Source organism: Martes martes (genome assembly GCF_963455335.1).
Source record: "Martes martes genome assembly, chromosome: 18".
NCBI classification, from domain to species: Eukaryota; Metazoa; Chordata; class Mammalia; order Carnivora; family Mustelidae; genus Martes; species Martes martes.
Window position 1 is genome coordinate 6,347,988 of NC_137906.1, and position 27,330 is coordinate 6,375,317.

Sequence of the window (27,330 nt, forward strand, 5' to 3'; positions counted from 1 at the left end):
AAACAGGCTCCCCCCTGAGCAGAGAGCCTGATGCGGGGCTTGGATCCCAGAACCCGGGGATCATGACCTGAGCCGAAGGCAGAGGCTTAACCCGCTGAGCCACCCAGGTGCCCCTCTTTCTTTTTTTTTTTTTTTTTAAAGATTTTATTTATTCATTTGACAGAGATCACAAGTAGGCAGAGAGGCAGGCAGAGAGAGAGAGAGAGAGGAGGAAGCAGGCTCGCCGCCGAGCAGAGAGCCCGACACGGGGCTCGATCCTAGGACTCTGGGATCATGACCTGAGCTTAAGGCAGAGGCCTTAACCCACTGAGCCACCCAGGTGCTCTCCTCCGGTGGTTTTTTAAATGTCCTTCAGTCTTAAGGACAGGTGGGTTAGGAACACTGGACAGTGAAGTTGATTGGGAGCAGGTGTGCACTCCAGCTGTGGCTAGGGACCAGGGTTACCCAGTGTAGGGAAGGTAGGGCAGCGGTCCTCAAACGTTACTGTGCATCAGGACCACCTGGAGGGCTCATTACATCCGATCATGGGGCTCCAGGCGTCACTTTCTGATTCAGCAGCTCTGGGATGGGACCTGAGAAGTTTGCATTTCTAGCAAGCCCCCAGGTGATGCTCCTGGTCTTGGGCCCGCCCGCCCTGATGTGGGGTTTCCCCTTCCAGGAAGGGGGGCAGGCACTCAGGGCGGGGCGGGAGGGGAGGAAGTGACCGCATCTCGAGTGCACAGTCCGCTGAGCTGCGTTGTTGGACTTGGGCAGCGGTGAAGGGGTGGGGTTGGCGTGCAGCTCCGCCATCGTGGTGAACTGTCCCCCTCAGAGCAGAGCTCCAGCAGGCCCGGCCTCTGGAGGGCACCTTCAGCCCCATCTCCCTTCAAGCCAGGCCTCCACCAGGCTGACATCAAGCTGACCGTGTGGAAGAGGCTCTTCCGAAAGGTTCTGCCAGGTGAGGCCCCGTCCGTTCTCTCTGACGAGGACGGCCCTGCAGGGTGGGCGCGGAAGCCTGGAAGGGTATTTGCGTGGGTTAGTGGTGAGAGCTTGGCTTTGGGGTTCCGCCAGACACGCTGGGCTCAAGCTCAGCTCCAACTCTTACTGGCTTAAGACAAGTTGTGTAATTAAAAAAAAAAGATTTTATTAAAGGCAAGCCCTCAAGTTGGGGGAGGGGTAGAGGGAGAGAGAGGGAGAATCCCGAGCAGACGCCCTGCTGAGCGTGGAGCCTGACACGGGGCTTGATCTCACACCCTGAGACCATGACCTGAGCCGATATCAGGAGTGGGACACTTAATGGGCTGAGCCACTCAGGCGCCCCTGGGGCACGCCCTCTTCCTCAACCAGAGCGCCTCCCTCACGGCGGTCCCTCTCTCCCACCCTCCCGGAATTGTTCCTGCGCTCAGCAGACCCCCTTAGGGTTGCGTCTTCTGTGCCTGGCCCCTTCCGAGAAGTGCGCTCAGGCACAGGGAGGGGCCGTTGCAGTCCTCCCCCGAGGAGCTTGGGGCCTCCGGTCAGACCGCTTTGCGGGGGCATATGCCGCCTTCTGTGCAGCCTGAGAACACTTCTTTGATCTTTCTCAGCCCCGGAGTCCCTCAAGCTAGACCCCGCCACCGCCCACCCCCTCCTGGAACTCTCCAAGGGCAACACGGTGGTGCAGTGCGGCCTCCTGGCCCAGCGGCGGGCCAGCCAGCCGGAGCGCTTCGACTACAGTACGTGCGTCCTGGCCAGCCGGGGCTTCTCCTGGGGCCGCCACTACTGGGAGGTCGTGGTGGGCAACAAGAGCGACTGGCGCCTGGGGCTCATCAAGGGCACGGCCAGTCGCAAGGGCAAGCTGAGCAAGTCCCCAGAGAACGGCGTGTGGCTCATCGGCCTGAAGGAGGGCCGCGTGTATGAGGCCTTCGGCTGCCCCCGGGTGCCCCTGCCTGTGGCCGGCCACCCCCACCGCATCGGCGTCTACTTGCACTACGAACGCGGAGAGCTCACGTTCTTCGATGCTGACCGCCCCGACGACCTGCGGCTGCTCTACACGTTCCAGGCTGACTTCCAGGGCACACTCTACCCCATCCTGGACACATGCTGGCACGAAAGGGGCAGCAACACCCTGCCGATGGTGCTGTCCCCGCCCAGCGGGCCTGCCCACCTCAGCCCCCCGCAGCCCACCAAGCTGTAGGGCTGCTGGGGGGTCTGCTGGGTGCAGCCAGCCAGGACGACATTCTTTACTGTTTGGAAAAGTCTTCCTGCCTGTTGTTCCTGGAAACATCTCATGATAAGAAAAGGACCCCAGTTCCTTCCCTGTCAGCCAGGGGCATATTTATTAACCTTTTTGCCAGATTATTCACCTGCTCACTAACCGACAGAACCAGGCCGTGGTGTCTGTGGGCTAAGATCGGCTCCGCTCGATCCCTCCTAACCACGCCTTCCGCTTAGTACTCTTTCAACAGAAGGTGGGAACGTTCCCACATCTAATTTCTCTTTGTCATCATGAACTTAAGGCTATTGTGACATTATCTTTCTCTTGAAATGACTTGCAAATATTAACTGCTCTGCGTACCTACCGGTCTATGCTCAGGTCTTTAAAAGCCGCTCCAGCCTCTGGTCAGCCAGATGTCCTCTCTACCCTGGGCGGGCTGGTCTGTGGTTGGTCACATCAGTCACTCCGTCACTGCTGTCTTCAAATAGCTCTGTGGATCTCCCTCTCCCCTCTCCCTTAGTTGAGGGAAATAACGCTTCTTCAGGGCAGAAGCAAGTAGGGTCCCGCGGGGTGTGGCCTGTCCCTGAGAGCTGCTGGGCACGTGGAGGCGGGACCCACAGCCCCCTCCGCTCAGGGCCGCGGCTGCTGGTGTCCGCTCCGGACCAAAGCTGGGACAGCTGAGTTCTCGCCCAAGAATCCGGAATTGGAAGAGTCCTCCGGCTCCGCTGCGCTGAGTCGTCTTGATGAAGTTCTAGAACCTAGGTGAGGGTCGGTGGGCTGAGGTCCGGAGCCGATGACCAAGAAGGAATTCTTGAGACATCTTTGGTGCAAAATGGTGGCTTATTAAAGCACGGGGACAGGACCGGTGGGCAGGAAGAGCTGCCGCCCCGGGTTGTGAGGGATGGCAGGCTCTGTACCCTGCGGTTGGGGGAAGGTGAGGGAAGGGGAGGTTTGAACGGAGTTTTCATACGCTAAAGGAGGCCTCCAAGGTGCTGGGTCGGGATACCGAGGTCTCCCAGCTTCATTGATGTTGTCTTTCAGCACGCCATTGACATCAGGATAGTTGGGAGATTCCTGTCCTGCAGGATTGTGATCTCTGCAAGTTAACTACTTGTTACTCGTCCATGGCGGTCAGGGGTGCCTGAGGAATGCTACACTTATCACCGAGGGGAGCGGGTGGAGAGGGGGTGCAAGGTGCCAGCTTTTGCTTTGTCCTCAGCCGGCCTCCTGCTCCCTCATCATTCCCCCCTGAACAATGTTGACCCTTAAATCTTTAAGGTGGTTGAAGGTGGAAGGTCTCATCTTCTGTTAACTTCTTCCTGCTGAAGAGGGGCGTAGAGCTGCCCCTACCTACGCGGGTCAACATTGATCAGTGGAGGAATGTGTAAGGGAGTTCGGAAAGCTGGAGGCAGCTGAATCCAGCGCTGACAGGGAAGAAGTGTCTCTGCGCGTGGTCGGGATCATCTGTCGCGGGGAAGTCATTGCAGCAACGGTGTCTCGGCACCAAGGAGAGAAACACTGAACAAAGCAACATATTAAGATTAATAAGGTGGTAAGAATGAGAAGCCCGAAAAGGAGATTTTTAATTGTTGGCCATAGTCCTCCTTCAAACCAGGAACTTAATCCCTGAGAGAGAGAGAAGAATCTTATAGAGCCTTAATCTGGGCATTCATATCTTTTATTAGTCCTGTGACGTTTTTATGATAGTCTGGGACGTACACACAACATTCTGCTTTGATAATTGCGCGTGTGCCACCCTGTGCTGCTGTCAGGACGTCTAAGGCCATCCTGTTTTGTAGCACTGCCTTGCGTATTTGTGAGACTTCGGTATTACGTAGGGAGATGCTATTTAGTAAATCACCGAGTGCCTTTGTAGTGTATTTACTAAGGGCTTTTACATGCCAAATGACATCCTCTAGTCCCACAGATGGAACAAAAATGGATGCTACGTGGCCGTACCATTTAAAACCAGATCGTGTCCATCTTTGCTTTAAATTGGGGTGATTAGCTGGAGTGGTGATGGTTTTAAGTAATGCGCCCATGAATCCAGGCAAATCCTAAAGTACAGCGACCTATCCACCCTGGAGGAAGCCAGGGCCACAGGTTAGTTCCATATATCCAGTGCGTTCCGTTTGGAGCTGACCATCTAATGCCGGGTCGCCTTGCCCAATCAGTAGCAAACCAGTCAGTAGCCTGGAGTACTATTATTCGGGAACACATTTCTAATGATAGCCATCCTAGATGCCGTGTGTTATTTGCCCCAAGTATCATATGTATGATTTCTTTATTCCTGGCATTAAACTGCCTTTTGACTGAGCTGTCCAATAGTGGGTGTGAGTCACAAATATGTATCCCAGATTTGATATATGCCATCCTTAGTATAGCAATAAGGAGGGTTTTGTAACTCAGGCCCATATTTGATTGGGGAGTTATGGCTTGACAGCAATCCCCTTTCCTTCCAAATGGCTCCACGGGCATGTCGTACCAGGAAGGCATATTTGGAGTCAGTGTTGTTTATTTCTAGGCTTTGGCAATTGCAAAGTGCTAGTGAGCACGATGGGATACCTAGCTTTTTTATTCTTTGTACGAAAACTACTCTCATCAGTAAACCAACTGTCATTTGTATTTTTAACAGGAGCATCTTAAATCTGGCCAAATAGACTAAGCAAGATCAATAACCTCTGAACAGTTTTACGCTGTAGAGAAAGAAGTACAGTGGTCAGGTTCAGGCATACAGGTAACTAGGTTTAAAGTTTGACAAGTTTTAAGTATTATTCCTGGCATATCTGTAAGTGTAGCCCAGTATTTAATAAGTCGGCCTCCATCATCCATTGGTGGCCTTTGGTTTCTAAGACAAATCTGGACCTGATGTGAAGTCATTACAATCAGGGACTGTCCCATAGTGAGCTTTGAGGCTCTTTTTATGAGGAGGGCTCTTCTCTGCTTGGCTAAAACATTTGTTTGCAATTGTACCTCAACAGAGGTGGCTTCTAGGATAAATATGACAAAGGCATGAAACCATTAAGAAGCCCTTTGAGTGGTCCGGCCTTAACAATATCCTAATTACAAAGGATCACTGGCAAGTGGGAGAAAACTTGTCAGGAGATAAGGGGAGTTCCCCATGCATCATCCAATCCAATCATAAAAGTGGGGTCATCCATTATCTCCACAAGTCCATAGTTAGGGCTTTTAGGCAATTTCATTATCCCAGCCACACACCAGGTGATAGTTAAGTTATACAATTGTTAGGGAATCAATCCCATTTTCTAGTTGTTTAACCATGTGCCATGGGGTTCTGCTAATATCTCCACAAAATAATAAGATCGACTAAAGAAGCTATTGTGCAAATTCTCTGAAGTTTACCTCAAACTGTTTAGCTTAGGTAAACAAACATTTAAAGACAATCAGGCCTAGAATTTAACATCCATAAAGGTGTGTTATTAAAACATAATTTTTCTCTCTAAAATAACCCTCATTTCCAGAGATAGCCGAATCAGGACTAATTCATTTGAAGAACAAGTCCAATTTTGACAAACTTGGCCTATTATTTACATAAGCTCAGCAAGAACGGTGAGTGTGATCATCTAGATCTTTTCGAATCTGCTTTGCTGGAACTTCTTATAAGGAATCTCTAGGTTGAACTTTTAGTAGCCTCTCTGGGCCAGAAGCCAAGCCACGTACTTGCCATCAGACATGCCTGTAATACCTGTCGACTTGGGCAAATTCTTCCTGAGGTCCTGCCCCTGCCAGGGAGTGACATTCTTTACTCACCTGGTGAGGCTGCTGGGAACTCAGTAAGCACCGTATCAGGCCAGCAGTTCCAAAGGGCTTTACGGCTCCAGGTTTCATAAAGACAGTCTTTGTTCCTTTAAGCTGTCTGGTCATATCTGAGTCTTTTCAAATATGACAATCCAGTCAAAGCCTTGGTAAAATAACCAGTTTCCAATGCTGTCCTGTTCCGAGGAGAACAGATTCTTATTGAACTTATGCAAATGACTGATTGCCAAGGAAGACAGAATACTTATTGAGCCCTTTTGGTTTCAGAGGGTTCAGATAGAGAGAAAAGTTGAATGCTTTGATTCCTTTACAAATGAGTACTTTTACAGCTCTGTAAGTTACAGATAACTTAAGAAAAAAGTTTCCTTAGTCTGGAAGAGCAAACATTAAAAAACCAGCAATATCTAAAACAAGACAAAACATTAAAGAGACACGACACTATAATCTTTTAGTTCATTTAGTCCCATGTTACTGAATCTGGTGAATGCAGCTTTAGTTAGTTCTGGAAATTCTTACCCATTTCAGTTTTAGGATTTTCAAGTATATCAAATATCTGCATTTATCCTGAAAGTCCTTTATATGAATCTCCTTTAAGATAAAACTCATTTTACAAGAGAAATAAAACAATTATAAATGACAAAAACTCAGAATGGATATGGTTAGAGCTGATGAGACGAGAGTTTACACTTTAGCTGGCAAGGAAATCAGGTTATTCTGTGACACATAACATTTCCACAATTACAATATCAAGCGATGATCTCTCAAAACGTTAAAACTTTAGGAAATGCATAGAATCTCTAGAATAGTTATAGCATTTTCCCAGATGTGACCCAAGGTTTATCATTGGTTTAGCAGTACTTCATGAGTAACTTAGCATACCAAGGAAAAGCCTGAGTTAAAGAGATTTACAACTTAAATCTTGTCAACATTTGCTAAAATCTTACAAAGTTTTAAAGCACATGCCTAAATATAATTAGGGATGTTAAACACCTGATAAAACAAAACAGAAACTGGGTTTTCTGGGCAGGCAAAGAGAAAACGATTTACATTTTCTTAACAGCAGATCAATTAATCTAAGAAAACTTGATCCTTTTTGAACAGAGAGAATTTCAGTCTTACACCAATGTACCTTTAAAACCCATTCATTTTAATCTTAGTCCGTCTTGACCATAGCTAAAATTCCTTTTCTGAAGATTTCCCTTCACAAACCTTCTACAACTTTCCTTTGCATTCAGGTTTTGTCCCAAGTCATTTCCTTCCAAACAACCATCTTATTTAGGACAAATTTACCTTTTATCTTTAATAAAATGCATTTCCATTCCTTAAATCTTTCTTACATATCATCTACTTTTCCACAGAGTAGTTTCCCTTATTTTCCATCAGTCTTAATTACACTTAGCATTTTGTACTCTTAGAAACACCTTAATCAGTTATTAACCAATTGTGAACTGTTAGAATTCTTTAGATGGCGAATTTATCAATCAGTTAAGCACAAAACATGTTTACCAACAGATTTAAATACTCTTAGTTTCTTTGCAGTAAGAAGTCAAAAGCACAAACCTACATCCAGTAATTAATGACTTAGCATTTTATCCTGTTTGGTTAAGATCTAGATATCCATAATTTAATTCCATTTGTCATCCAACCAAAACTTTAATGTTTCAGGTTACCAAAGACTTTGAAAGCTACTTCAGCAATTACCCATTAAAACTTTGAGACAGACAATTAACCATCAGTTTAGTCATTTCTTTGCTAACAAATTTTAACAAATAACACGAGCTCATTTGATCTTCAGTAAACTTCGAAGTTTCACATTTACTGCTGATAACTTAAAAGACATGTCTATCTTAATTAAACCAACAAACTTAACTTAGTTCCAATACTAATTTACGTTTCACCTGGGCCCACTCCACTTTGAATGTTTACCTGAGACACGAGTGGGGAGATCTGGAGTGGGGGGTGTTAGGTCCAGGGGATGCTCTTCTTCCTCCTTGACAGTGAAGAGAGAAGGAGCCGTGGTGCATGATCTAGAGGCTGGTCATGCAGGCTGCACGCACATTGGTGCAGAAACACGAGAAGGGGAGACAGAAGAAACAAAGTGCTGCCAGGAGGTAGAGAAAGGATTCCCGGTTTTAGAGCTCATCAGCCCCAACAGGGGAGCAGACGCCATGTTTTCCCACCAGCGGGGGGGGAGGGGTTAAGCAGTCCAAGTCAGGCCAGAGAAAACGGGAATTTCCCCGAAACAAAGAGAGTTTCGGCAGCTGCTTGGGAATATTCCTTAAGGTCTCTGTCTTGAGTTAGACTAACCCCAGTTGGCTCCAGTTATAGCCATTAACACGGGAAATGAGTGAGGGAGAAGCCCCCACATCTATTAGGAGAAACAGAGAGAGAGAAAGTCAGAGTCCCCTTTGCTAGGGGTGGCCCAGCAACCTGGGTTTACTAGAAGGAGGCTTCTTAACGTAATTATCATCCAATATGTCAGGAGGAAGTTTACTAGCGGACTCATTTGGGCAAACACATTCCGCAAAAGCCTCTTAGTTCGGGGTCCTGGTGCAGAGCAACGAAGGCCTAGGCCTGAGCGAAGAAGGTATCCCAGGTCCATTCGTCCTGTTTCCTGCAGAGAAGATCTAACTGATGGATCCCACTGAGGCCGTGCAGTGTTACAGGAGCTCGGTCCTTTTCTAAGGTTTGCAGTCCAAATTATTTCCAGTGGGTTAAAAGGCACCCCAAGGTAGAGTCCTTGGGAACTGAAGAAGCCTCCTGAGGCCATGCCCCCAGAAAAGTAAAGAAGGTCCATGACCAAATCCCCCCTGACTCCTGGGTGGCGTCCCACGCAGGATATGTCAGAGGTTCTCGTGTGTCAAAAGCGACCAGAGGCGTCCCTCAAGATATCACTATGGATCACCATCCTGCCTTCCCCGGGAAGGCATTCCTGCCGTTAAAGGCCCTGGAGGGGTGCCGCATCCTTCCTCTTCCCCATCACATCCTAGGCTGCTGATGGGTGCCTGGTGAATGGACCAAAATACTGTGCCATGCCATGCCCTCGTCTGTACTGAAAACTGCATACTGTTTTGCCATTTTAACCCATGGAAATATTAGAAAAGTTTGGCAAGGGGAAATTACCCAATTTCATAGCTTTAAGTAGTCTGTAGAAGACACTGACAAGAAACAGTAAAGACTGAAATCCATCAGGGTCTCTGCGACGTTCCAACACATGTGGTCCTTGCAGCCAACTTCCCCAGGAAATGGTCCCCGGTTGCATTTTAATTCAATCGGGTACTGGTTTCGGCCGGCTCCCAGTGGAGGTCCCGCGGCCAGAAGTGGCTAGACCAGGGATGTGGAGGGGATCACATTAGATCCATCAGGAGGAAACCTCACATGGGAGTCTTAAGATTGGCAGCCGTCCTGGTGACTTAGGTGGCTGTCCCGTGCCCAAGAGAGACAACTTTATATAAGAACAGGAATAAAGAGAGGGCATCAAGTTTCTGGGTCTTATTGCCATTCCGGCCGGGGTACTAACTTACAGCCAAAAGGCAGACGCTCTCCTCCCCGTAGAGCAGCCACGGGCTAGAGGATTACAGCCTGAGCAATTGACATGCAAGTGTTCCAATAAGCCCACACTCCTTGAAAAGCCCCTGAAATGAGACTAAAGGAAGAGGAGAGAGAAAGTCCTCACCAATTTTGCACCGAAGCTCAGAGTCCAAATGTAAAGACTCACAGCCCCACGTTCGGGCGCCATATGATGAAGTTCTAGAACCTAGCTGAGGGTCGGTGGGCTGAGGTCCGGAGCCGATGACCAAGAAAGAATTCTTGAGACATCTTTGGTGCAAAATGGTGGTTTATTAAAGCACCGGGACAGGACCCGTGGGCAGGAGGAGCTGCCGCCCCGGGTTGTGAGGGATGGCAGGCTCTGTACCCTGCGGTTGGGGGAAGGTGAGGGAAGGGGAGGTTTTGAACGGAGTTTTCATACGCTAAAGGAGGCCTCCAAGGTGCTGGGTCGGGATACCGAGGTCTCCCAGCTTCATTGATGTTGTCTTTCAGCACGCCATTGACATCAGGATAGTTGGGAGATTCCTGTCTTGCAGGATTGTGATCTCTGCAAGTTAACTATTTGTTTCTCGTCCATGGCGGTCAGGGGTGCCTGAGGAATGCTACACTTATCACCGAGGGGAGCGGATGGAGAGGGGGGTGCAAGGTGCCAGCTTTTGCTTTGTCCTCAGCCGGCCTCCTGCTCCCTCATCAATCTGAGACCTGGTGCTTTAGAGAAGTTCCTCAGTCTTGTGCCACTGAGCTCCGTGTAGCTGCCTGGGCGACTTCCCTGGGGAACCGCTCTGTCCTAGGGCCCTGGCGCTTCCCCCCGTGGGTCACCCAGGCAGAGGCCTGACCTGCAGCCTGAGTGATCCTCTGGGAACCTGGGAGGATGGAGGTTTGGGAGGCACTGACTTCATCCCACGGGGGACGGTCAGGAGAGGTCGCCTCCCAGGCTCTGATCAGTGTGAAACTTCCTGTGCCGCCTCCCTCCGAGTAGCGCTGCAGATCGATGGTAAAACCGCTTAACTGCGTCTGGAACGGGCTTCTCAGCCACGGGAAGGCCCCACGCCCCGCCGCCCCGCCCCCGCCGTAGCCCTCCTGTTGTGGGCACCAGGGACCACATGGAGCCGGCACATTTGGCAAATCTGCCTATGGAAGTACGAAGCTGTCTGAATGAAAAGGTGCTTGTGTCTTTACTGGCTAAATATGTCGGGCCTTGGCCTTGGTGGTTGCTGTTCGACACCTTGGGTGGTGGTGGTTGGCACCTTGCGGACCTGGTTTTCGGCCGCGCGGCTCTTCAGTTCCAGACCCGGCTGGAGGTCAGGGCTGAAGGTCACGGCCCTGCGGATCCGCTCTCCCTCCCCCTCCGGACCCCAATGGAATGCAAAACCCTCTGGCTTCCCGTTGGGTTCAGGGGAGGGGAGGGACCGGCAGGAGATCCAAGGGCAGGAAAGGGAGTTCAAGGTGCTTGTTTTTCGGGTTTCCGGCCTGCTGGGCTGCGGGCCGGCCGCTGTCCTCCCCTGAGGGTCCTCGGCAGGTGGCCCTGCCTCTGCTGCTCTCCCTGTTCCTGCAGGCCTGGCGGTGAGCAGAGCGGCCTGTCCCCGGCCCTGAGTACAGCGTCCCCTCTCGTGTCCCTTAACTCCGACCACCCTTCTGTAAAGACGCCCTGGGTTCACCTCAGCCACCGCCGTGCGCGCGCCCCTGCCCCCCCCCCGCCGGATGCTGGCAGGCACCGGGCGCACCCGCGCGCTCGCGGTAAGTCGCGCCGTGCGTTTCGCTGCCCCGAGGCCCGTGTGTGCGCTCGGAACCAGGAGGCCCGTTCAGTCCGGAGGAGGCAGGCGGGAGGGCGGTCCCTTCGCTGTGTGGGTGGCACGGAAGCTGCAAGACGTGGAAACGGAGCCGAGGAGCAGAGCTTTGGGGCGTCCAGTCCAGGGAGGGACGCCGCAGCCGCCGCCGGGCGGGGAGGACCGTCGGCGCCGCCCCGGAGCACCGGAGCTGTTCTGCAGGGACGACCGCGGGCGAGCGCGAGAGCCGGCTCGGGGGAGAACCAGCCGGCGACAGGGACGTCGGACACGGGACCGCCGAGCCCGAGCAGCTGAGCGCAGGTTCGCCAACGGGCCGCAGAGGCGACGGGAGAACCGGGGTCGGGGGGAAGCCGGGGCTCCGCGGCGGGGGGGCTGTGCCCCGCGGTGCCCTGACGCCCCAGCCTCGGCAGGCGAGGCCTGAGGCATATTTGGAGCTTCTTGGTGGCTTTGGAGGAAGCCGTGTGTGCGGACGAGTGTGGGAGACGGACGGCGGGGAGTTAGGCGGCCCCTGCTGATTTTTGCTTTGAGCCGCTGCATGGGGAAGGGGAGAAAACGGAGTCAGTAGTTTGAGGGAAGGTGGGATTCAGAGAAGGCATTTTCAGGGCAGAGGAGGCTAAAACCCTTGTCCTACAGAAATATACACGAGCCACGTATGTAGGTCGAAGTTTTCCTAGTGGCCACATACTAGACATTAAAAGGCACAGGTCACCTGGCGGCCACATCTTGGCTTCTAAGAGCCGTTCACCAATGCAGAGGAACCAGGGCTCCGTGGGTAAATGGCTGGTTTCGAGGATCAGGGCAGGAAACATGCGGAGCCATAAGCCGCTGGCCGTTCCAGGAGGTGCTCACAAACAAGGGTGTGCAAACCCTACAGTAATAGAGGCCGTTCAAAGGGACGCGGGAGCCCACTGGAAGCACTCCCAGTGGCCAAAGTGGGAAAAAAATCGAGCAACAAAATAAAATAGTACGTGTTTCCCCACTGTCAGTAGGTAGTTTCTGTGCAATCTGTCGTTCGCTGTAGTGGGGTAACGAGAAGCAGCGATTACCATTACTTTACGAGGAAACATTTAACATTCCCAGACACCCCGGATTAACTGCTCTTAAGCTTCTCTTACCTTCGCATACGTCTTAGGAGTGGATGCGCGCGGTCGATCAAGGTACAGCACAGTTGAGAGCTATGGAGGCCGGCGCTGAGAGGCTGCGGGCGGAGGGCCGGGCAGCCCCTCTCTCCCGGCCAGGGCTGCACGCTGCCTCTGCGAGGGCTTGTGGCAAGACAGTACTATTTTTACTTTCCCCCTTTTTAAAGAAAGTGAAAATTTTCTTAGGATTTCTTTCAGTTAATGAAAACAGGTACTACTGTAGGTCTTTCGTAAAATGAAGTGGTGTTAATGGAAACTTTCAAAAAGTGGGGGATGGGGCGCCTGGGTGGCTCAGTGGGTTAAAGCCTCTGCCTTCGGCTCGGGTCGTGATCCCGGGGTCCTGGGATCGAGCCCCACATCGGCCTCTCTGCTCAGCGGGGAGCCTGCTTCCCTTCCCCTCTCTCTGCCTACCTGTGATCTCCGTCAAATAAAATCTTTAAAAATAAATAAATAAAGCAGGGGATACCTGTACTGAATTACAACTCAAAGTATGAAGTAAATATCCATGAGCCCTAATGATAAGTGGCTAATTAAATAAAGCTGGGAGAAGAGAGAATTCTGCAGAAGAATTCCAAATAATTATGTAGCTACTTTGCCCTCAGAAAGGGAGAGTGTAACTCCCTGCTCCTTAAAGGGCGGGCTGTGCATAGTGACTTCTTCCCAGAGGGACCAGAGGGATAAAGACTAGTTTACAGTGGAGAAATATGAAGAACTACCTTAGCCAGGGGATCAAGGTTAACATCAACAGTGAAGGTCATGCTCATATTATATGCCCTTGATGTGATCTGATGAGGATGGTACATTACCTGTAGTCTTCCAAAAACTCATTAAGCCAATCTGGTCACGAGAAAAAAATCAGACAAATGCCAATGAAGAGACATTCTACAAAACACTAACCAGGATTCCTCAAAACCATCAAGGTCATCAAAAATCGGGAAAGTCTGAGAAACTGTCACAGCCAAGGAGACATGACACCTGGATTTAATGTGGCGTCTCAGATGAGACTGAAGAACAGAAAATAGTCATTAGGTAAAAGCCAAGAAAATCTGGATCCTCTATGGACTTTATTAATATTGATGCACTTGTTAACCATTCACCCGAAGGAGTGGGGATTGGGATTGTTTTAGGGTGGATTACGTGGCACAGCTGGCTGTCCGGCTGTCCACGCCAGCTTGTGCACCGCTCATTCCCTCCTTCGGTCACGCAGCAGATGCTGGGTCCTTACTGCGAGGAGGACACTGGTTTGGGAGGTACAGATAGATGAGGGTCAAGCAGGATTTGCCCTCGTGGAGCCAGCTAGAGAATAAATCATGACTGCATGTGGAACAGGTGCTATGAAGAAAATAAAATAGACGTTATTCAGTTGGGAGTGGGGTTTCCACCCAAAGATCACTATTAACCCACCTAGAGCGACAGAACTGGGTTAAATGTTTAAATAACAATTTGGATGTAGACTAGAGTCAACCCCCTTGCAAAATGCTGATGTGCTGTTGGTGATACAGAGAATGCACAGACAGGTATATTCTGGTCCACAGAGGCCTGTGCACTTGAATGCGTGAGATACTCATGTATTGGATTGATTCAATCAAATTAATGTGTACCAGTAATCCCATGGTACTGGAGACAGAAGCAAATCCTACAAAATCCCTGTACTCCCAGAGATCAGCTGGGGAAATGACTATAAAGGAATTATTACAATGCACGAAAAGCCCACCATTTGGAAACAAAGTGCTCTTCCTCACATCATGTGCCAAACTGAATTCTAAATGGTTAAAAATTTAAGTGTGGAAGAAAAATGAAGCCACCATAGTGATTGCTATATTGTAAAGGTGTGAAGAACTGGTTCCAAGTATGACATCAAAGGCAGAAACCACATTTTAAAAAAATATGAACACCGACCCCAAACTGTAAACATTAAAAAACAACAGTAGGAGCGTTTGGGTGGCTCAGTGGGTTAAAGCCTCTGCCTTCGGCTCAGGTCATGATCTCAGGGTCCTGGGATCGAGCCCCACATGCGGGCTCTCTGCTCAGGAGCCTGCTTCCTCCTCTCTTTCTCTGTGCATGCCTCTCTGCCTACTTGTGTTCTCTCTCTGTCAAATAAATAAATAAAATCTTTAAAAAAAAAAAGCTTAAAAAGTGTTTTAAAAAAACAACAGTAAACTGTAAAAAAATACCTAAGACGAGGTATATATTGTTAATATACAAAGGACACAGATGGAGGGAGTGACCAAGAGACATTAACATAACAGAACACAAAGGGTCAAAAAACACAGCATCCACCGCTGTAACAAAACAGCAGGGAAGCCCCATGGCCCGTCAGACCGGCGAAGATCGGAAACAAAAAGAGAGGAGGTGCGAAGAGGAGGGGGAAACCGCTCTCCCAGCGCTTCGCCTCACGCGGGCTCGGGAGCCCTGGACGGGCACGGGGGTTTCCGGGTCGGAACTCCGCGCCCTTTGACCCGGAAGTGCGGGCGGGCGGGGCGGTGCCCAGGCGAGCGTGCCTCGCGACACAGCCGTAAAGGCGCGTGGGAGCGCAGCATGGCGCTGTACGCGACGGCGGCGACGGTGCTGGCGGCCGTGGAGGGCCGCCGGGGCTCCATCAAGGGGCTGGTGTACGGCAGCAGCTTCCAGGTAGCGGGGGTCGGGGGTCGGGGGTCGGGCCGGCGGGGGGCGAGAAGGGGGCCCGTGCCTCAGCCGGCGTCCTCTCGGCCGCGCGCAGAACGTGAAGCAGCTGTACGCGCTGGTGTGCGAGACGCAGCGCTACTCCGCCGTGCTGGACGCCGTGATCGCGGGCGCCGGCCTCCTCCGCGCCGAGAAGAAGCTGCGGCCGCACCTGGCCAAGGTAGCGGGGCCGAGGGGGCGGGGCGGGGCTGCGAGCCTCCCGGGCCCGGTGTCAGCGCCGCCCCGTGCCCGGCGCGACTTCCGCGGGTGGCCTCTGTCGGACGCGCGCGAGCGTCTCTGGCCGCCGGGGCGCCGGGGCGGGGTGAGCGAGCCGTACCTCCGAGCCCGGCGGGGGGGTAAAGACGGGAGATGCTAAGTAGCCGCGGCGGGGACTCTGGCTAAAACACAAGGGTGTGGACGAGGAGGAGGAGGGTCGGATGCGGAGCGGGGCCGGTGAGCAGCCCTGGGGAGAGGGTTCGGGACCGGGAAGCGGGACACCGGGCTGGGCTCCCCGGTCTGCCGCTCCTCTGACCTGTGGTCTTGGGCGGAACGCCTCGCTCGGACCCGGGGCCGCCTCGGCAAGCGGTCGCTCAGCGCTGTGACGCCCCGAGGCGCGCACGCTTAGGGCTGTCGCTCGTTCTTCCCCCATCCCCAGGTGCTCGTGTACGAGCTGCTGCTGGGGAAGGGCTTTAGAGGGGGCGGGGGCCGCTGGAGACCTTTGCTGGAGCGGCACCAGGCCAGGCTGAAGGCGGAGTTGGCGCGGCTCAAGGTTCAGCGCCGGGTGAGCCGCAACGAGGACCTGTTGCAAGTGGGATCCAGGCCTGGCACGGGTGAGCTGGGGGGCGTTGTGGGCAGGAGGGCAGCTCCCAGGCCCCCAGAGGAGAGGGCCTCGGTCCTGCCCACTCACCGCCGATCGCGTCCTAGCCTCGCAGGTGCCTCGGTTCGTGCGGGTGAACACCCTCAAGACCAGCCCTGATGATGCAGTTGATTATTTCAAGAGACAAGGTTTCTCCTACCAGGGTCGGGCTTCAAGGTGAGCTGAGAACCCTGCCTGGCTGCTGGGGGCTCTGGGAAACGGGGATCCAAGGGGAGAGAGAGGAGGGGTGGTGGTGACGGCACTCCGGTTTTCTCCTACTTTTCCAGCAATTTCTCTCTCTCCTTCCAAAGGCCCGGCTTTCTCCAGCCCTTAACTTAAAATCCTGTTTGTTCAAAATTCACGACTTAAGAGAAGTCCTTCCAAAACAATGCGCTTATTAAACACACATTGGTGACTTATACTGCAAAATAATTACTACCTAGTTAACATTCGTCACCACGTAGAATAAAGTTTTTTTCTCTTGTGATGAAAAAAAGAGGGGTAGGAGGGGCAGAGGGAGGGGGAGAGTGAGACTCTCAAGCAGGCTTCATACCTAGTGTGCTGAAGCAGGGCTCGGCTCTGTCTCAGGACCCTGAGATCATGACCTGAGCCCACATCAAGAGTCGGAAGACACGTCACTGACTGAGCCACCCAGGTGCCCCCTCTTGTGATGAGAACTTTTAAGATCTCTTAGCATCTTTCAGGTACGCAGTACAGTAGCTCCTAGGGTCACCCACTGTGCTGTACGTTAGAGCCTTGAGACTTACGTATCTTATAGCTGGAAATTTTTGCTTTTGACAAACTTTACCCCTTTTGCAACCCCCCACCTCCGCGGTCACAAATCCGTTCTCTGTATTCATGAGTTGGTTTTTTAAAAAGATTCCACATGAGTGAGAACATACAGTGTTTGTCTTTGTTTATTTCACTTAGTGTAAGATCCTCAGGGTCCATCCATGTGGTCGCAAACGGCAGGATTTTATATTTTGTGGCTGAAAAATATTCCCGTATGCATGTACACGTGTGTATACACACACACATACATATGTGTATGTAGTTACATGTTTTCTTTATTCATCTAACCGTTGACATTTAGGGTTTTTTAGGTCTTGGCGATTATATATCTGTAGCAAACCGGGGCCACGTGTCTTTTTGAATTAGTGTCTTCCTTTTCCTTGGATAAATACCTAGAAATGGGATTGCTGGGTCATACGGAGGGCTCCAGCTCTGATCTTGTGATGAGCCTCTGTGCTGTTTTCCACAGTGGCTGTGCCAGTCTTCGTCACCCCCAGCGGTGCAGGGGGCTTCCCTGATTTCCACATCCTCACCGACAGCTGTTTCTTGTCTTTTGGGTAATAGCTGTTCTGACAGCTGGGAGGTGACATCTCGTCATGGTTTCGATGCTCGTTTCCCTCATGACTCGTGATGGTCACCTTTTCGTGTACCTCTTGGCCATCCGTCTTTGTCCAGTGTCATTCTTTTGCTTGTGGCCTCCGTTTCCCCGACCCCGTTATTGAAGAGACTGTTTCTTCCCTGTTGTATATGCGTGGCTCCTTTGTCATAAACTAATTGGCCATACAAGTACGGGCTGATTGCTGGGCCCTCTGTTCTGCTGCATTGATCTGCGTGTGTGTTTTTATGTTGGGACCAATTCTGTGTTGATGTCTGTAGCTTTGTAATGTCGTTTGAAATCAGCGTGAGATTTCTAGCTTTGTGCTTTCTTAAGGTGGCCTGGGGCTGTTCCGTCCCATACAAATCTTTAGGATTGTTCTGTACCTGTAAAATGGCCATTGGAATTTGTTAGAGGTTACACCGGCTCTGTGGACTGATTTGGGTAGTGTGGACCTTCTAACAACATTCTTCCACTCCGGGAGTGTGGAACAGCTTCTCGTTTGTGTCATTTTCCATTTCTTTCCTCGGTATCTTCGTTTTCAGACTACAGGTCTTTGATCTCCTTGGTTGAACTTATTTCTAGTTTTTTGGGTTTTTTTGGGGGGGATACGAGTGTAAATGAGATTTTCTTAATTTCTTTTTTCTTTTTTTTTTTTTTTAAAGATTTTTATTTATTTGACAGAAATCACAAGTAGGCAGAGAGGCAGGCAGAGAGAGAGGAAGGGAATCAGACTGCCTGCTGAACAGAGAGCCCGATGTGGGGCTCGATCCCAGGACCCTGGGATCATGACCTGAGCCGAAGGCAGAGGCTTTAACCCACTGAGCCACCCAGGCGCCCCATTAATTTCTTTTTTCTGATAACATTGGTTTGCAAACTCCCTGGGAGCCTTCCAGGTATAATCTGAAACCAGGCCCCATATGCACGGGGCAGGGCCAGAGAGGGAACGAAGAAAGAGGCGGGCTGGTCCAGATTGACATGTGGCAGCTTTAGTAATAAGGGAGCTTCATACAAGGCTTGCCTTGGGAAGCCAGAAGACGAGTCGATCCCTAAACCCCGCCCCGACCAGAATCTTAAAAGTTCCTATAGAGGCCTTAACTGGGCCCAGTCATGTGGAGGCCCATGCTGGAGGGTAGTGTGGGTTCGGTTTCAGAATGCAGCAATAAAGCAAGTCGGATGACTTTCTGGTTTCCCAGTGGCCGTGAAAGATAGGTTTATTTTACAGTGTAGTCTACGAAGTGTACAGGAGCGTTATGTCTGAAAAGACAACTTATGTATTTTATTACTAAAAAAATGCTAAACATCACCTGAACTTTTGGTGAGTCATAATCACCGATCAGGGGTCACCGTAACAAACACTGTATTCATGAAAAAGTTTGGAATATTGTGAGGATTATCAAAGTGTGACCCAGAGACAAGAAGGGAGCAGCTGGTGCTGGGAAAATGGGGCCCTCGGTTTGTAAAAACAAAACAAAAAAACAACAAAACCTCACTATCTGCGAAGCGTTGTCAGTCGAGCAAAACGCGGTAAAGTGAGTTATGCCTGTACGCGGTCCCTGTGATCTCAACACCACGTCGCTGTCTCAAGGCTTTGTGCTTGGGGCAGCCTGTGGTGGGGAAGGCAAGTGGGATGCACATTCCAAAGACGGGGAAAGGGGTGATGAGCCGCCTCCGTTTGCCGGGGTCCAGCTTGCGGGTCAGCCGGCGGGCCCGGGCTCTCAGTGACCTCCCCAACACTCTAACCCTCGTGACCAGCTCTAAAATCCCACACGACTCTGTTTTCTGCCGTGTGTCCTGAGTGCTCAGCAGGGCTTTCACTAGTGAACCCCCGTCTTTTCATATATCCTGACCCCGCAAGGGCTCATTCACTCTCCACCCCTCCGCTTTTCCACCGGCCGCGCCACAGTGGGGGACCCCTTAAGAGTCGCCCGCGGTGTACGTGGGGGGCTGAGGGCCGGGGCTGGGGAGCGATCACCCGCCAGAATGTTCTGGCCGCGGCCACTGCGGTGCTGCTCCCGCAGGGGCTGTCCCTGGAGGAGCGTGGCACACACGACCGGAAGCTGTTGCGCTCTGGCGGGGACACCTGGTGTCTTTCTCCTTCCAGAGCTGGGAAGCAGAGTCCTAGGGGCGCGCTCCCCTTCTGTCGTCGCAGCCCCAGCGCACAGCCCCAGCGGCTGCCCGGCTCGAGCCGCCGGAGCTTTCGTCCGTTTCCCTGGTGTCTCGCCTTCTCGGGCGGTTCCATGACCCCCGCTGGACTCAGGGACAGAGGCGCTGCGCCAGGTGGGGACGCGGAGTCCCCCAGAGCCCTCTCCGGGCTCGCACACCTCCTCCTCGGTCTTAGGGGCTGGATGAACGTGCGCCTCGGCCGTCCGTCACAGCGTCCGGGATGGAGTGGGTCTCAGCCGAGGAAGTGACTCCCCCACTCTCAGGGCCGTGTCTGGGCCTTGAATGTCCTGGGGGTCGCTGCCCAGCCGCTCACGGACGCGCAGCGATGCCTGCGGGACAGCCTGGGACAGGCACGTCTTCCTGAGCTCTGCGGCGTGAGTGCGACGGGCCCGTCCTGCCGGTACAGGAAGGGCGACAGCGACGGGGCTCCGGCTGCCTTCCCGTGACCTATGCTGGGCCGCGTGGGTAGCCCGGGGGCAGCGCTCGGAAGGTCCCCTGCTGCGCCTCCCATGTGAAGGCAACCGGTCTTGGGCTCAGTGGCCAAGGGGACACCGCGGAGGCACGTGCTGAGAGCGGCACGGCTCCCTCCCCGGACCGTGGCCTCGGCAGCGTTGGGCACAGCCGTGCGCAGGGGGCCGCCGGCTTGTTCGGTTCTGGGTGCTCTGCTGTCACCCCCCGGAGCCGGGACGCGCGTCTGTGGGCTCTAGCGGGCTGTGGGAAGCGCTAGGGCGGGGAGCGCGGTGCCTGCTCAGTGTCGCTCTTGGAGGGTTTCTCCCCTGTCCCTGTGCCTCGGGTATTGTCTCATCCTCCGAGGGGGTGGCAGTCTCGTTTGCCCGCGGCATCTGATCAGCCTTCGGGTGGGATTCACCGGTCAGCGGTCGAGCTGGTAGGTGGCTGGACCCGGTGTGTTCCCTAGTCCTGGGGAGGGAGAGCCCCCTGTCCTCAGGCAGGCGGAGGGAGCCCAGTTGGCAGCATCAAGGGACTTTCTTGACAGGCATCGTCAAGAAAACCTTGACAGGTTTTAAGGCTTTCCACAGGGTGACTGCTGCGGGGCCCGCAGCAATGAGGTCAAGTCCACGCGCCTCCAGCTTTCTTTCTCCAGACGCTTCCCGGTTGGGTGGGGGTGGCCTTTTGAGCTCCGCCTTGGTCCCGGCTCTGGGCCACAGCACCCCGAACGTCTTGTTGCCCAGGTGGGCTCACATGCCTGTGAGCAGCCCGTGCCCCATGCTGGGGGCCGCCCGGAGCCGGCTTTCCTTCCTGCTGTGACGTGGCCCCATCAGGGCCTCCAGAGAGCGGGGTGCAAATGGCCCGTCTCACTCGCAGCTCCGTAAGAATTTGTTGTACTTCTGTATAGATACCTGGGGTCCTGCGTGCCCAGGAAGGCCCCCCTCATTGGGCCAAGCCCCCCTGCGGGCTGGAATAATCCAGCATCCGAGGACCTAAGTTCCTGAACTTTCTATAAGTGCGCCACTCGGCCCCTGCTGGAGGGCACGGTGTGTGGGCCTGAGGCTCATTCTGTCGCCTTCCGTGCAGCCAGGGAGAAGCCATCGCCCTGCGGCCCGTCGCCGCCCCGGCTGCACCGGGGTGCTCCCCCAGCCTTTAGCTGGAACTTGGCAGCCGTGTCCGCAAGCTGAGGGAGGAGACCCTCTCTTCACGAGTGTTTCCCGAGCTGGGGGGGCCGCCCTGCTGGCCGGGGTTGCCCTTGCATCTTGTATTAGGGGTTCCCCCTGACGTGGGGTGCCTCAGTGGTTTGGCTCTCTGCCAGCACCCCGCCCCCCCATTTGCTCCGCGGCAGGGCCACCGTGTAGTTTCTCCAGTAAGTCCATTAAAGCAGCCTGCGCTTTCGGGGTGTTGCCGCACTCACGCGGGGGTCCCCAAGCATCTGATGTAGGGCCCACCCCGCACCACGCAGAGATCGCTGGCCGGTTGGGGACCCCCGCAGACCGTGTGCTCGTGGTCTCCCGGCTGGCTCCCCCGTGGTTGGGGGGTGATCCGAATGGGCCCTGCGGTGCGGCGGGCGGGCCGCTGCGGACGGGCTGGGGACGGGCTTCCTGAGCAAGGGCACTTAGCCGGGAGGCTTGTCTGGGGCGGCAGCAAGACGTCTCCACGCCCACCTGCCAGAATCTTCCCGGTTGATACAGAGGCCTTCACGGGTTCTGTCTCCCGCCTTCCGATGGTCTCTGCGCCCTGTCACCCTCTCGAGGCCATGTCCTCGGGCAGGCTCTGGGAGTGGGGAAGGCGGCTGGGGCGGGAGGAGCTGGATTGCCCATGTCCTGTGCCCGGCGGTGGCCACGTCCTCTCTCTGACCGCCCAGTAGTTGTCTGTGTAAGAGACACAACAGATTTTGTACATGGGTTTTTGATCCTGCTTTACTGAATCCGCTTAGAAGTTCCAACAGTTTTCTGGCTGGTGTTTTCCGGGTTTTCTGTCTGTCATCTGCGTGTAGTGAGGTCTCCTTCCTTCCTTTCCGGTTTGGATGCCTTGTCGTTCTCTTGCCTCGCGTGCTGACTGGGTTGCTGAGTCAAGGGGGCACGAGGGGGCATCCTTGTCCTGTTCTTGATCCCAGAGGAATGGCTTTCAGGTGTTCACCCCCGAGTAGGTTGGCCGCGGGCTTGTCCCATGTGGCCTGCGTTGTGTTGAGGTTGTGCCCTCGACACCTGCTTTGCTGAGTTTTTGTCATGAGTGGATGTGGACTCTCGTCAGAGGAGAGCATCAGGATCTTTGTCCTTCATTTCATGAACGCGGGACCGGGTATGGTCGGTCTGCTGGTGTGGACGCGTCCCATGACCCTGCGCCTCGCGCCTCCAGCATCCCCCGTCAGCAGCGAACAGATGGCGGCCAGGCCAGCAGCCGAGCCCCCGTCACGCCCGTCCCGCCCGCTGTACTTTTCTGTCCTCCTGGACCCTGCATGTCATTTCCTATTTTCATGGGCAGGAGGACCTCCCGAACGGGTCTCCCCACTTCCGGACTTCAGCTGTGCTTGGCCGCAGAAAGCTCTCCCAGCCGAAGGCCCTTCCTGGGCCCCTGGGCCGTGTCCCCAGGCGGGTGCCCCCCTCCCCCCCACCACCTCCTGGGGGCTTGACAGCTCTGGGAAGTGCCTCTGCTCCCTCCGTTTCCCTTCCTGCCTGTGGCCTGCTGCTGGGAGGCCAGGGTGGTGCGGAAGGGAAGCTTGGGTTTGGCTTCGGCTCTGCCCCCCGATAGCTCTGTGACCTGCTTGGCAAGGGGCGCGTGCCGTGCTCTGTGCTCCTCCTAGTCCGGGGAGCGTGGCTTCCACCCGCGCCCCCCACGTGCGGCGCCCCGGCCCATTGGCCCACGCAGCGCCCCCTCCCCCCGAGGTGGGTGTTTAACTGCCGGCGTTTCTGGAGCGCCTGACTCACGCCAGATACTCTAAGTACCTCGCATGGAGTAACTCAGTTCTCCCCGTGACCGCTCCCCAGAAGCGGGAGGGGGTGTGACGGAAGACACCTGCCCCCGTGCCCCCCCCCCCGCTGGAAGGTGGCGGAGGTGGGACCCTGGCCCAGGGCTGGCCCGAGCGGCCACGCGCTCCCTTACCGGCTGCCTCCCTTACCGTCCGTGTCTCTGCAGCGGTCTGCGGCCTCTGTCGCGTGGATGAGCAGTTCCCGTGAGGTCACACGTTAGAAGGTCCAGCCTGGTGCTCGGCCGGGGGCACTCAGAACGTTCCATGCTTCTTGTGCCCTGGCAGCCTCGAGGACCTGCGGGCCCTCAAAGGGAAGTGCTTTCTCCTGGACCCCTTGTTGCCAGAGCTGCTGGTGTTCCCGGCCCAGACGGATCTGCACGACCACCCCCTGTACCGGGCCGGTCACCTCATCCTGCAGGACAAGGTGGGGCAGGTGGGCGGGAAGGGGGCGCGTGTGTGGGACGGACGGCGCGGGGTCCCCGTGCGCCAGCGCCTCGCTCTGCCCCCCAGGCCAGCTGCCTCCCGGCCATGCTGCTGGCCCCACCCCCCGGCTCGCACGTCCTCGATGCCTGCGCTGCCCCGGGCAACAAGACCAGTCACTTGGCCGCTCTGCTCAGGAACCAGGGGTGAGTGCCACGGCCAGCCAGAGGGGATGGCGTCTGAGCCCGTCCTTGGGAATCGGGAACTCTGTGTTCCAAGCAGGGCGTGAAGGCTGAGAGGACCCTCCTCTGAAGAATCCCATGTGGACCTAGAGCAGTGGGTGGGGGGCCCCACGCCCAGCTTCCCATGGGGGCGCTGCTGTGAGATCGGAAGCCCCAGCTCAGGTCCCGCTGACCAGACACGGTCCTTTCTGTGTCCCGAGTGGACATGTTCTTGCGTGTCACATCTGTGGGCCCTCGGGCGCCTGGTGATTCGCTGCAGCTCTGCCCTGTCCCCCAGGAAGATCTTTGCCTTCGACCGGGACGCCGGGCGGCTGGCGTCCATGGCCACCCTGCTGGCCCGGGCTGGAGTCTCGTGCTGCGAGCTGGCGGAGGGGGACTTCCTGGCGGTCTCACCCTCTGACCAGCGCTACCGTCAGGTCCAGTACATCTTACTGGACCCTTCTTGTAGTGGCTCAGGTGAGATGGGGACAGAGGGTTGTCTGAGGGACCTGCGGCTCTGGCGTTCGCGCTGGCCTCGGGTTTAGCTCGGACTCTCCTCATCTGGTGACCAGGCCAGCGTTCTCACCTGTGAAGCAGGGACCTCCGTGCGGACTGAGGCCGTCTGCAGCTGACACACTTTGTCCTTAGGAATGCCAGCCAGACCGCTGGAGGAGCCCGGGGCAGGCACCCCGAGCAAGGCACGCCTGCAGGCGCTGGCTGGCTTCCAGCAGCGAGCACTGCGCCACGCGCTCACCTTCCCCTCCCTGCAGCGCCTGGTCTACTCCACGTGCTCCCTGTGCCAGGAGGAGAACGAGGATGTGGTGTGGGACGCCCTCCAGCAGAACCCAGGGGCCTTCAGGTAGCAGGGGGCCGCCGGGGTGCCGGGGAGGGGGGCTGCTGTCTTTTACCCACAACCCTGCCATCCTCCTCTACAGGCTAGCTCCCGTCCTACCCTCCTGGCCCCACCGAGGCCTCGGCACTTTTCCAGGGGCTGAACACTGCCTGCGGGCCTCCCCCGAGACCACACTCACTGGTGGCTTCTTTGTCGCTGTCCTGGAACGGGTCGAGGTGTCGAGGTGAGTGGGGTGGCGGGGGCTGCCTGGAAGGTGCTGGAGGACCATGCTGCAAGTGACTTAGGGACTCTCCTTCTAGCTCGGTCCCCAAGGCTGAAGCAGCAGCACCCGAACTCAGGGCTGGCGCAGCCCGGCGGAGGAAGAGGAGACGGCGCCAGGCCTCCGCTCCGGGCATGCCGCCCTGCACACCGCCGGTCGGTGGAGCCGCGCCTTCTCCGGGGGGCAGTTAGAGCCCGGGCCTCCGCGCAGCTCAGCCAGCAGCCGTGTGACAGCTCCGTAGCTCCGTCCTTCCTACTGCCTCGTCACCGCTCTAGGAAGGAAAGCGGTAACCCTGGCTCTCCAGCGTGGGAGACAGCGGATTTCCCTGTCCCGGGGCCCCTCCCCGGGCCGTGTTCCTGCCGGGGAGGGAGTGCTGGCCGTGGAAATAAAAGGCAAGACGTGGTCCACGATAGATCACAGTTTTTTTTATTCTTAATGACATAAGCAAGGAGAAAAATCTCACATTCATACGAAAAATTCCAACTAGACTCACAGGAATTAAGTCTTTATTTGTCATGGAAAGTCCCAGCCTCCCGTCCCTGTCCAGTGCACATCCATGTACACACGCACACACACACGCGCACACACTTAGGCTGCGCCAGGACACCCCCAGGGGCTCCCGAACCAGCGGTCCTGCCTGTGGAACAGAGGTAAACCAGCTCGGGGCACTACGACTCAGAGGACCAACCTTCCGTCCGGCACCTGGAAGCTTGGGGTCCAGACCTGTGCCCCAGCCCCAGCCCCCGAGCCGGACAGCGACCGGGGACTCGAGGTGCAGGCCTCTCCCTCGGCTGCCCGCACAGGGACACACGGCCTGCTCTCCCCGGGGGTGGGAGGGACAGTCACCTGCCACAGCACTCAACCTCAGTCATGGGGCGAGGGGGGACTCGTTACATCTACGTCACATTATTTATAAAATAAGAGTTACATTTTATATCGTGTGTCCTGAAGGAGCACTGGCCCCTCCGGAGAGCTGCCTGGGACAGCGCTGGAGCCTCTCACGCAGGCGTAACTTAACTCTACAGCTAACTCCTAGTTGATAGCGTTTATACGTAACCACCTCAGTGAACCAAGCTTGAAGGAATTTAAAAGGCAATTTAGCTTAAATACAAAAATAAATTTTTATTTTGTTAAAAAATGTTTAAATATTTTTTTCTTTTAATTTAGACACACGCATTCATACTTCTCCCAAAGAGGATGGGCGTGGCAGCGAGGCTCTTGGGCCCAGGGGATGGAATCTGGGAGGGAAGGAAGCAGAGGTGAAGGGAAGGGGGAACCTGAATTTGAAGTGTGGTTCCTTAGTTTTGGTTTCTACCACGTCCCGGGTGGATCTAGCCCACGGCAGGGGGGGGGGGGTCAGGTCGGTGGGAGGGAAACCGCAGGGGGAAGTGGTCTTTGCTTCCCCTCGGCCCCATCCTCTTGGGCTGCCAGCCCTTAAAGTCGAAAACACCATCGGGAAATCCAGGCGTGAGCACGTGTAGCGTGAAGCGGCGCTACTTTGCACGCTCGATGAGCGACGCCCCAGAAACGCGACACAGCGAAGTCCGGCACTACCAACATGCCGCCACTCACACGATTCAATTCTTCCTCCAAACTCGATTCAAAGAGCAACAGACGCGAGCATCAGACTAACACGGGAGGAGGCTTTACACATACGGCCCAGGGGAGGGGAGGCGGGCGCGGGCAGGCGGGCGAGGAGGGACGTCCCGCCTGCTCGCCCCGCCTCCCTGGCGCGAGGGATCTGCCCTTGCAGCTGCCAGGCTAACAGTCTCGAGCCACCAAGCTTTAAGGGGCCAAACTGGCAGAGGGCGGGGGACCACACACGGACGCGGACTTGGCAGGAAGTGGAAGAGCAGGAGCAGCGCCCGCTGGGCTCTCCAAGGCAAAGCCAAATTCGGGGTCGGGGTCACCTAACGGAACCGGGGAGGGACAGAGCAGCGAGAAGTGGGGAAGCGGGGTCCCCTAACGGGACCCGGGGACAACCACTGTTTACAGGCAAGCCAAGCACAGAAAAGCTGCGGGGCTGACCCAGCTCCCCAACCCCCGTCCCCCGCTGCCCAGCAGCGACGCGGGCAAGGGCTGTGCCTGCGACAGCCCCGCCCCGAGCTGGCCCTCCGGGGAGCGGGAGGGAGGCTGCCTGACAACACGCATCCGCCGCAGAAGAGGCAGGAAAGGAGGTGACGGTATGTACAGATATCCTCGCCTGCTCCCCAGCCTCCCGCAGAGCTGCTCAAGCCAAGGGAGCAGGCGGCTGCCCTGTGCCCCTGCCCTCAGAGGCCCGAGGCTTCGAGAACCTCGAGGAGCGGGCGCGCCACCAGGGCTGCCGCTGCCTCCCCTGGGGGAAGCCGAAGGTGGGGGCGGCGGAGGTTGCTCTAAGGAACTAGAAGGGTCAGAGGCTCCTCCCAGCAGGGGCTGAGGTCCACGTTTGGGCAGGGAGGGGGGGACAGAACGGGGACAAAGGCTATTTCTTGCGGGTGTGCTGCCTGCGGGCCTGCAGTCGCTGCCGGGCCCCGGGGGTCTTGGATCCTGCACCAATGGAAAAGGAAGGGGCCGCCGATCCTGGAAAGATTCAACAAGGTCTCATCAGGCAGCTGCTGCCTGGGGCACTTCCCCAGGCACCCCAATCTCTGGAAGGCTAGGCCAGCAGAAGGCTGGGTACTAGGC

The 27,330-nt window shown here is 55.1% G+C and overlaps 3 protein-coding genes across 3 annotated transcripts in view; 2 read left to right on the forward strand and 1 right to left on the reverse strand.

The window, feature by feature from the left end:
* The window catches only part of TRIM50 (tripartite motif containing 50), a gene marked incomplete at both ends in the record, with an annotated part of 9,182 nt that extends 7,030 nt beyond the window's left edge, over positions 1 to 2,152 (forward strand). Inside the window, 3 exon segments of the mRNA XM_080830528.1 lie at positions 812 to 863; positions 865 to 937; positions 1,563 to 2,152. Of these exon segments, the coding sequence (XP_080686654.1) occupies positions 812 to 863; positions 865 to 937; positions 1,563 to 2,152 (715 nt within the window).
* A 12,783-nt stretch (positions 2,153 to 14,935) lies between these two features.
* NSUN5 (NOP2/Sun RNA methyltransferase 5) lies at positions 14,936 to 27,110 on the forward strand. Its single transcript, XM_080830921.1, has 10 exons — positions 14,936 to 15,056; positions 15,145 to 15,267; positions 15,742 to 15,916; positions 16,011 to 16,119; positions 23,199 to 23,337; positions 23,424 to 23,539; positions 23,853 to 24,031; positions 24,203 to 24,413; positions 24,490 to 24,630; positions 24,707 to 27,110. The coding sequence occupies exons 1-10, from the start codon at positions 14,964 to 14,966 to the stop codon at positions 24,855 to 24,857; spliced, it is 1,437 nt and encodes a 478-aa protein (XP_080687047.1). The 5' UTR covers positions 14,936 to 14,963; the 3' UTR covers positions 24,858 to 27,110.
* Positions 25,070 to 27,330, reverse strand: part of LOC308359688 (nuclear envelope pore membrane protein POM 121C-like) — a 29,121-nt gene continuing 26,860 nt past the window's right edge. Inside the window, exon 13 of the mRNA XM_080830920.1 lies at positions 25,070 to 27,225. Within this exon, the coding sequence (XP_080687046.1) occupies positions 27,128 to 27,225 (98 nt within the window). The 3' untranslated portion in view covers positions 25,070 to 27,127. The remainder of the gene's footprint in view (positions 27,226 to 27,330) is intronic.